At 36.6% G+C, this 10,304-nt stretch overlaps 1 protein-coding gene across 2 annotated transcripts; it reads left to right on the top strand.

Moving 5' to 3' along the window:
- Nucleotides 1-93: 93 nt before the first annotated feature.
- LOC120210660 lies at nt 94-9,279 on the top strand. 2 transcript variants are annotated; one of them, XM_039209361.1, is made up of 10 exons: nt 94-180; nt 469-687; nt 906-1,134; nt 2,027-2,196; nt 6,111-6,253; nt 6,422-6,599; nt 6,758-7,337; nt 7,548-7,660; nt 8,623-8,866; nt 8,982-9,279. In XM_039209361.1, exons 2-10 carry the CDS (start codon nt 524-526, stop codon nt 9,207-9,209), a joined length of 2,049 nt encoding a protein of 682 aa, XP_039065292.1. In that variant the 5' UTR covers nt 94-180; nt 469-523; the 3' UTR covers nt 9,210-9,279. The 2 variants fall into 2 exon arrangements, with proteins under 2 accessions (XP_039065292.1, XP_039065291.1); XM_039209360.1 differs by having other exon boundaries at nt 104-180; nt 454-687; nt 8,982-9,209.
- Nucleotides 9,280-10,304: the final 1,025 nt, after the last annotated feature.

Raw genomic sequence — 10,304 nt, 5'->3', positions numbered from 1 at the left:
GTGAGGTAATCTTATAAATCTTGCTTCTTCTTCTTCTTCTTTTGTAGAAATGGGTTGATGGCTAATTGTTCAAATAAGGTAATCTGAGATGGGTTTTCTTTGAGTCCAGGAATCAGCAAACATATTCTTGTGAACTTGATTGGGGTTGTACACGGGTTTGAGACTTCACAATTTCTTTAGGTAAATGCTTTCTTTATTATTTCCCAATTTTTGGTTAGTATATACTAGGTTGTCAATGGAATCCAATACATTGGTTCTGGTTATCTCTTTGATTGTTTGCAGATTTTGGTTGCCATTCTAAATTGGTGGACATTGTATTACTAGGTTTTATATGAATCTTAAATAAGGTTTTGCTAATGCTAGTTGGATGCATTGAAAAATGGATGAACTTTAAAGTTTTATTGATGAAATCTTGATGTTTGAACTTATACACGGGATTTAGATATCTCACGGTGGATTGCGTTTCAGTGGGTATGAATTGAAGGGAACCTTAGAAATTGCAGAGGCAAGCCAAAGTAAAAGTATGCTTGAAGCTTTGATAAGAGAAGGATCATTCAAATGGTTACTTAGCAAGCGAAGCTCCTTTGCAGAGGAAGTTGAGGATCTGCAGAACTCTCCATCTGCTGGAAGGAATTGGATACCTGAGCTCTCTCAGGTTGCAAATATCGTTGTGCGCCGCTGCTCAAAGTAAGTTTCTTTTGCTGCTACTTTGCTACTGCTGCCTTCGTGTTATAAGTACATGAATTCTTTTTGCAACTTGTTCTGTAATCTGTTTCGAAGTTGTTTTGTTAAATTAGGTTTTCATTTGCTTCTAATTCAATCTAGATGCAATTAAGAATAATGCAAAGTGCATTTTGATTTTATTATATAGTTTCCTTATGGATAACAAAAACATAATGATGCAGAATCCTGGGAACCTCTTCAAATGAGCTTCTAGAACGCTTCAATGCTGAGGCATCTGATTATATAAAGTCACAGAAAGCGAGGAATTTTTTGGAATACTGTTGTTTCAGGGCTCTTGGTCTTTCTACTCAAGTAATGGGTCATCTGGCTGATAAAAAGTTTCGACGTCTTACATTTGACATGATGGTTGCTTGTGAAGCCCCAGCAGCTGCAAGCCAATATCCAGTTTATGTAAGTTACATGTCCAACACTTTGACACTCACTTCCCAGGCAAAAGTCTCCATGCTTCATGGAAGGTACCATATCTGTTGACATTTCATTAAACAGGTATGAGTGTGGAATGCAAGTTGAAACCCTATTTGACCATATGGACTCAGCTACATCACAGGAGTTAATTCACTGATCAAAATACTAACAAAGATTAGAGATGCAGGAGATTGAGACTGTCGGCCTATGGGAGTGTTCTCTTACTAGAGGACCTGCATTTGTATGAAGCCTAATTTCCTTAGATCCAAAAAATCCTAACCACGAATTAAACATAAAATTACACTAAAAAGTTATTAAGAATAGAGATGGAGAGGAGGTTTTACTTTTTCATTGTCTTCTGAGTAAATTTGTGACCATTATATTTGACTATAGGTTGCTACAAGCCTAATTATTATTTAACAGTTCCATCTTTCATTCTTTAAAGTTTGAAGTTAGTTTGCTTGGGAAAAACGTATGCCGTGGTCTTGGGTTTGTCCAAGAGCTAATGCTCAGATTATTCCTTTCAATTTGTCTTAGCTTAGTCCAAATTCAAATTCGATTAATATGATATTTATACTATATAGTACTAATATATTTTTAAGGCATTTTAGAATAACATATCCTGTATTTATATCCTATTTACATCGCTTTTTAGATGACTCCAGATGCCCAAAACTTTAATGAAACGATGACACTGGCTTTAGATACATCTACGGATTGGACTCCCATATCCAAGCTCATGTTACGTAATTTTTTTTTAACACATTTGAACCGCCTTCATGCACTTGGCTAATTGGTTTTCTTGTTCAATTTATCGTCCAATAAACCTTAGATTTGATGCTGACACTGTTTATGATAATTTTGTCTTTGCTTGCAGTTAGATGATGATCTCTCAGTTGGGGTGGAAGCCTTCACTCGAATAGCACCAGCAGTTCCAATCATTGCCAATGTGGTTATTTGTGAAAATCTTTTCAATGTTCTTACATCCTCAACAGCTGGTCGACTTCATTTCTCTATCTATGATAAGTACCTAAATGGACTAGAAAGGTAAGGGCCTTTACTCTGTGAATTGTCTGTTTTGGTCCAATCATGTGTTTCTACTGTAAAGTTTTAGAGAGGAAAATTAATGAATTGGATCTTAAAGCTCAAGGTGGAATTCTTTCGAAGCAGGAGTGGGATCAGTTGAGGCTGTGTAGGACAAATCTATGGAGGTTGTATAGGACAGAAGAAAGCATCTGGTTTCAGAAGTCAAGGGCAAGATGGATCAAGGAGGGGGATAGGAACACAAGGTTTTTTCATCTGTCTGCTCTGAACAGAAGCAAAAGAAATGAAATCTTAAGCTTGAAGATAAATGGGAGTGTGGTTTCAGATCCTCAACAATTAAAGGTACATATTTCAGAATTTTTCAAGGCAACCTATAATTCCAATTCAACATTGGAAACGGAGGATTTACTACTGGATTTTGCTAAGCTATCAGGGGATCAGTCTAAGAAGCTTGAAGAGCACTTCTTAGAACAGGAAATTTGGCAAGCTATAGTTTCATCAGACAGCTCTAAAGCTCCAGGACCAGATGGTTTCACCATGGGTTTCTTTAAAAACTGCTGGCCGATTTTAAAGGAGCACGTGTTGAAATTTTTTGAAGATTTCTATTTTGGAAGGAAATGGGAGCACGGTATAAACCATGCTTTTATCACACTTATTCTGAAGAAGCTTAATCCGGACAGTGTAGAGGAATTTAGACCAATCAGCCTTGTTGGCAGCTTATACAAGATACTTTCTAAAGTTCTTTCGAAGAGACTGAGTTGTTGTGTTGGTGATATTATTAGTCACTCTCAGTTTGCGTTTATACCAGGGAGACAGTTGCTGGATTGTGCTTTTATAGCAAACGAAGGGATTGATTACTGGAGGAAAAAAGGGTTAAAAGGGGTTGCCTTCAAAGTAGATTTTCGTAGGGCTTATGATTCCGTGGAATGGCCAATTTTAATTAGAATAATGTCAGAGATGGGTTTTGGTAAGAGATGGTTGTCGTGGATATCTCAGTGTATTTCAACAGCTTCAATCTCAGTTCTCGTAAACGGGTCTCCATCGGAAGAGTTCCACATGGCCAAAGGACTTAGGCAAGGGTGCAGTTTATCTCCGCTACTGTTTAACATTGTAGGTGAGCTGCTTAATTTGATGATATCTAAAGCAGTGGACAGGGGTCTGTTTCAAGGCTTTGTTATTGGGGAATCTGAAAATTCTGTTCGATTGACACATCTACAATTTGCAGATGACTTGATCATCTTCTGTCAAGCATCTCTCCCAGATTAAGAATGTCAAGAGAGTATTGAGGATTTTTAGTGTTATGACAGGGTTGCATCTTAATCTAGCTAAGAGTAAGCTATTTGGTATTAATGTGGAAGAGGAAGTTTTATCAGAATGGGCATCTTCGGTGGGCTGTTCTATTGATTCTCTTCCAACAGATTACTTGGGACTTCCTCTAGGTGCTAAGAAAAACTCAGAAGCCTTATGGGATCCAGTTTTCAAGAATTTTAGTTCCAAACTAGCCGGCTGGAAAGCTAATTGTCTCTCATTGGCGGGCAGGACAGTTTTATTAAAGTCGGTGTTAACATCCCTACCAATATTCTTCTTATCTCTTTTTAGAATGCCTTGTAAAATTGGTAAGAAGCTTAATTCTTTAATGGCCAGTTTCCTATGGGGGGATAATGAGGACAAAAGGAAGATACACTGGGTTAATTGGAAATCAGTCTGCACGCCTCTAAATTGTGGTGGCCTTGGTGTTCTTGATGTGAACATATCTAATCGGGCTCTTTTGGGAAAATGGGTGTGGAAGTTCGCCAATGAAAAAAATACTTTGTGGAAAAGTGTTTTATGTTGCAGGCACAAGGTAAGTAGTAATTCCATGTCTATTTGTAAGGTTTTTTCGCCCAAATCTTCTTGGATTTGGAGAGGGATTGCCAACAATTTCTTGAAGAACGACTCGGAGGGTGAACGTATCAGATCTAACTCCAAGTTGAAACTGGGAAATGGAAAGTCTATTGCATTTTGGACGGATTCATGGGCTGATGAGTCTCCTTTAAAATATCTTTTCCCTAGAATGTATGCGTTGTCAACAAATAAATGGGGTATGGTCGCTGAGTTTGGAAGTTCAGATTCGAACGGTTGGGTGTGGAACATCGATACCAGAGGAATTTGTGTGACTGGGAGTTGGATCAGTGGCTGGATTTAATGACAAAACTGAAGGACTTTAAACTGACTGATTCAGTTGAAGACTTTCTTTCTTGGTCTGCAAGTGGGGATGGACTGTTTTCAGTGAAATCTTGTAGAAAGGAACTCGGCAAGGTGTCTGGGGAGTCCGATTTATGGGTAAAAGGGGTGTGGCAGGGTTTATCTCCTCCTCGTGTTGAAGTCTTCCTGTGGCAGCTAGCTCATCAGAAAGTGGCAGTGAGAGAGGAGTTGGTGAAAAGAGGTTTGCAGCTAGGGGATGAAATTTTATGTCCGTTTTGTAAAAAACAGGTGGAATCAGTTCAGCATTTATTTATTTCATGTGATGTTGTTTGGGAACTTTGGAACAAGATAGCAAGCTATTGGGAAATAGCCTTAGTCCTTCCAAAGGATCCACCTTCTTTGCTATGTTCTTGGGGTGAGCTGAGGGGGAAATCGTTGATTTGGAAATTTATCCCGGGAGTAGTATTTTGGTCGATATGGAAAGCTAGGAATGCAATGGTGTTCGATGGTTCCCCCTTGGATAGGATGTCTCTGTTTTTTATTGCTAGATTCAAGTTATCTAAATGGTTTCTAGCCAAGTATCCTAAGTGTCCTATTCAGGAGGATGTGCTGATTGGTGATCCATCTCTTGCAGATGGTATTAAAGCTCTCAACATTTACAATTTTCAGGTTTCTCGCTGGATTCCACCCCCTATGGATTTTTTGAAGATGAATGTCGATGGAGCTGTTAGACTTGATGGCTCAAATGGAGGTATAGGAGGTATTTTGAGAGATTGGAATAGCAACTCCCTTCTGACTTTTTCAGAAAATGTAGGTCAGGGTCCCCCGCCGGTTGCTGAGTTAAAGGCTATTAAGAGAGGCATTGAAATCTATATGTCTTCTTGTTGGGTTAAGGTTGGAAGGTTGATTGTGGAAAGTGACTGTAAGTCGGCTGTGGAATGGGTCCATACACCAGCTATGGCCCCAGTTTTTATCCTCCCATTAGTTAAAGAGATTTCATCTTTTATCACGGACAGGGTGCACTCTATTAGACTGATTCCAAGGGTGTGTAATGGGGAGGCTGATAGTTTAGCAAAGATGGGAATTGGTTGATGTTTAGTCGTTTCCAGTGCGTTTTATCGTTTGAGTTTAGGTTTTCGGTTATGTTGAGTAGCTTACTCTGTTGTGTTTTTTCAGTATGGTGTCTACGTTAAATCTTATGTAATTTCGGAGGAGTAATAAAGTTTCTAAGGCACTCTTTTCCTCCTTCTTTGATCAAGAAGGAGGTTTTTAAGGAGGCCTGTCATTCTTATCAAAAAAAAAAAATAGTACTTGATAATACTTGTTATGCTGTCTTAACTATTTTTTTTTATTTTATCAATTGAAAACGAGCCTTAAATTTAGGATTTTGCTGTAAAACCTTATCATTTTCCTTTCCATGTGATGCTGATATTAAAAAATTGAAACACATAGGTCTATGAACATGACTTGGCCTCTATACCATTCTAAAATTCAGCCAAACCAATTGGTAGTAGTTTGTCAGTTATATGATATGCAAAGTTCTCAGAACCATAGTATAATTTTCTTACCCTGTATTATCTATTGACCATCTTGTTTATTCGGTTGCTCACTACACCTCTCTTCAGTTTTTAGTGTTGAGTTTGTCCACGGTAGTTTTGGGGTAATTTGTAGGTAGGATCTTTGTTTAGTAGGTTTGCACATCTAAATATGGTATTCTAAAATTTATTTTATAGAGTGGTAAAAAGGATGAAGAGCCAAACGGAGTCCTCCCTTCTGTCTGCTGTTCGAGCATCAAGTGGAGAAAAGATACTTGAGGTGGATGGGACAGTCACTACTCAACCAGTTCTTGAACATGTTGGAGTGTCAACATGGCCAGGTAAGTTGATTGGATAGCAAACATTGTATTTAATAGAATTTGATACCTTTGTTCATTGGTGGTAATTATTTCTGCAGCAATATTTTTTTCCTTCCCTCATTTTCTTTGATTATCCTGCTTTATTTTTGGCAATTTGCCTGCTCTGAGGTTGTTCTTGCATGTTAGCAGGTCGACTAATACTGACTGATCACGCATTGTACTTTGAAGCCCTTAAAGTTGTATCTTATGATAAACCTAAAAGATATGATTTGTCAAATGATCTAAAGCAAATTGTTAAACCTGAGTTGACTGGACCATGGGGCACTCGACTTTTTGACAAGGCAGTGTTGTACAAATCAATTTCCTTGTAAGGCACGGTGCAGATTTATTTAACTTTTTCCTTGTAACTCTGTCCAATAGATGATGTAATCTTTTGGTGTTACAATCTCGCATTTTATATCTTGACATAATTCTTGTCCATGGATATAATTTATTGATCAATTGTTTACTGTGTTTCTCTTTTAGATCCGAACCAGTTGTTATAGAGTTTCCTGAGCTTAAAGGGCACACTCGGCGTGATTACTGGCTAGCAATAATCCGGGAAATTTTATATGTTCACAAATTTATAAACAAGTACCATATAAAAGAAGTTGAAAAGGATGATGCGCTTTCAAAAGCTATTCTTGGAATTTTACGTGTGCAAGCCATTCAAGAAATAAGTTCCTCAAACTCTGTTCAGTTTGAGTCTCTTCTCATGTTTAACCTTTGTGATCAATTACCTGGGGGAGATTTGATATTGGAGACTCTTGCAAAAATCTCAACTTCTAGGAAATTAGAATGGGTTAGCAATAAAGTGGCTGGAGCTGGCATGCACTCAATCTCAGCCTTGGCAATGGTTTCAAACTTAGGTTTTGTGTTTGGTTCAAGTTCCAGTAGTCCAAGTGAGGATGGGCTTCTCGGTGGTGAAGTAGTTGTGGGTGAGATGAGCTTATTGGAGAGAGCAGTTAAGGAATCTAATGACAACTATAAAAAGGTGGTGGAAGCACAAGAAACGGTCGATGGGGCTAAAGTAGACGGTATTGACACCAATTTAGCTGTTATGAAGGTATTTGCTTTAGAATTTACAAAATGTCAAACCTTGTTCCTTTTCATTAGATAACTGCAAATAAGTTTGTTAAATATAATAAGTTTGATTTACTTTCCTTATTTATTGAATTTTGAGTACCAAGTAAAGTGTAGTGGGCGGACGTCATAAATGCATAGCAAAGTGATATAACTTGAACTGCATTTTTTTTGCACTCTTTTCTACTTGCAGGAGTTACTATTTCCAGTGACAGAAGTTGGGAAGCAGCTTCTTTCCTTGGTATATTGGGATGATCCTCCAAAGTCATTAATGTTCTGTTTGCTTTTCACGTTCATTATTTTCAGGTAAGGTAAATTGAATAAAATCGTTCAATTATTTTTATTATTAATTGTTCCGTGAGAACATGTAGCAAATGGAATACATTTTGCTGGTATAATGCCTAGTTATTCCAACTGATATTGACATCATTTTGTTAAGAACCTAACCGCTGAATATGTGTAGATTTTATTTAGGGTAAGCATCCAAATGTTATCTTTTGGGATGTATGCCGTTTGAGGCTTAAAATCATCAACTTTGGCCCATTTTTTTATTTTTATGTTTAATTTTAAGGGGAATCTTGAGTCAAGTTGATGCAGCCTAGACTAGATGCTTCATAGAAAAATCAGACAAAAATATTGTCTTGGACATGAAGTACAATGTTTTTAGAATAAATTTTTGGTATTTATTTCCTTGTTTGTTTCCTGACATGTTTTATTATTCTTGCTCCTTTTGGAGTGCATGCTTTTCTCCATAATGCTAATGATTGATTTCTTCCTCCGGCATTTTTTTGTTAATAATCCGTAGATACACGTTGGTGAAGTTCCAATGACGTATAGAAGTCGATACAAGTAATTTGATTCCTAGATTTCTTAGCTTATATACTCTGCTGAGTTGGGGTGATTTGTTAGAAATGATTGAAGGGTTTGTGTGAAAGAAAACCGAACTTAAGCCGAAAAAAAGTAAATCCCTGCTCTACCACTAGGTAAAAGTTCATAACCTAGCATTTCCATGTATACCTATTGGAGAATGGGACAGTCAACTATCAGGTTCATTTGGTATGCACCTTCACCTGGAATGCGCATATTCTAAATGCGCCACATGGCACTTTTTTGTTTATCTGAAGATAAATAATCCCTAGTTAAGCTGGAGTAGTTCTACTGATATCTAAGTGCCAAGTTTTGTAAATGTTTGATCTAAAACATTTTACCATAGCACTATAGAGTCTCTTTGCATGATCTCAATGAATGTCATTTGTTGTCCATTTCAGGGGATGGCTGGCTTATGCCTTTGCATTGATGACACTGTTTTTGGCTATCTTTATGGTTCTTACGCGACTTTTCAATCAAGGCAGGCCCGTGGATGAAATTAAGATAATAGCACCTCCACCAATGAACACAATGGAGCAGCTTTTGGCTGTTCAGAACGCGATATCTCAAGTCGAACAGCTTATCCAAGATGGAAACATAGTTCTTCTCAAGTTCCGTGCTCTGTTGCTGTCCATTTTCCCAAAGGTCCTACTCCGTCCTTTTCACCATATTGGAATCCGTCGGTTTATCGCATAGAACTGACTTAGACTGATTTTTATTTCCCGTCTCCCTGACCTTGGGTATGATGTTAATTTACTAGGCAAGCGAGAAATTTGCGGCCACGCTTCTGTTTGCAGCTTTGATACTGGCTTTAGTGCCAGGAAAGTACATGTTTCTACTGATATTTCTTGAGACATTTACGAGATACTCGCCGCCGAGGAAAGTGAGCACGGAAAGATGGATGAGGAGATTGAGAGAGTGGTGGTTCAGCATCCCAGCAGCCCCAGTGGTACTCGAACTAGAGAAGGAAGATAAGAAGAGAAAGTGATAGTATGCTATTTTTGTTTAGTTTTAACTGTACATGATTTCTGCTCCTGTATGTAAAGTAATGATGATATATGTACTTTTACCATTGTATATAATGTTACAGAGATGAGTTTTACAATTAGTAATTCGGGTCGGAGAGAGATTTGTTATATTTTTGACACAAATCATAATCATTAATTAAGTTGAATTTTATTATAATTTTATTGATCGTAGATTATTTGGTAATTAAATTTATTTATTTAAAAAACATTATGAAATAAAAATTATTAGTGATTATGTATTTAGTTTTATAAATAGAGAGAATGTTTTAACCATTAGAATAGTGAGAGAAAATTATTTTAAAGAGATGTAATATTTTTGTGATCTCGACAATTTTTGGATTTTATGTTGTAGAGATGATTTTTGTAGAGATACTGGAAGAACGATTTGGGATACTTTTGATTTGGGTATAAATATCGAATTGTAAATACATATAATATCATGTATGTACACCCATTATGATCTCTATGCTTATAGTAGAATATTATTTTTCTCATCATAAATACATGCAAAGTTGAACCAAATTATAACTCACCTCATGTGTGATCTTTTATAAGTGGGTATAGTATTGTTTATTTTCTACTTATAAATTCCTAATCAGATTCAAATACTTAAATATTAATGTATATTTACCATTTATAAATATTATCCATGCTAGGGCTGTAAATAAAACGAGACAAATCGTAAGTTATTTGAGATCGACTCAGTCAAAACTTGATAGATACTCAAGTTCGAACGAGTCGAAAAGAACTACTTAATACTCAACGTGAAAAGCTCGCAAGTAACTTGAAAATATAATATATTAATATTTTATTTTTAAAAATAAATAAATTATTAATAATATTAACATTTATGTGTTGATTTTTTTCAAAAAGATGATGTAAGATTTTCATGTATTTATTTAAAGTTTGAGTTTGAGGCTTTAGTCGAGTTAAGTTTAAGATTTTTTTTTCATTTCGAGCTATTTTGAGCTTCAATTCATGTTTCAAGTTTAAGTCGAGTTTAAAAATTTTAGGCTCGTTCTATTTTAGAGTTTTCGAGTCGAGTCAAACTCAAC

The sequence above is a fragment of the Hibiscus syriacus genome, unplaced genomic scaffold (genome assembly GCF_006381635.1).
Source record: "Hibiscus syriacus cultivar Baekdansim isolate YM2019G1 unplaced genomic scaffold, ASM638163v2 tig00109926_pilon, whole genome shotgun sequence".
Classification (NCBI taxonomy): Eukaryota; Viridiplantae; Streptophyta; class Magnoliopsida; order Malvales; family Malvaceae; genus Hibiscus; species Hibiscus syriacus.
The sequence above is the reverse complement of the archived record's forward strand: the minus strand, read 5'-3'. Positions and strand labels throughout refer to the sequence as shown.

What these genes read in the sequence shown, in the direction of transcription:
- LOC120210660 (XM_039209361.1), top strand. Translation starts at nt 524, where the DNA reads ATGCTTGAAGCTTTGATAAGAGAAGGATCATTCAAATGGTTACTTAGC. An exon ending in GTTGTGCGCCGCTGCTCAAA is followed by an intron (nt 688 to 905) that starts GTAAGTTTCTTT and finishes ATAATGATGCAG; the next exon opens with AATCCTGGGAACCTCTTCAA. An exon ending in TTCACGTTCATTATTTTCAG is followed by an intron (nt 7,661 to 8,622) that starts GTAAGGTAAATT and finishes TGTCCATTTCAG; the next exon opens with GGGATGGCTGGCTTATGCCT.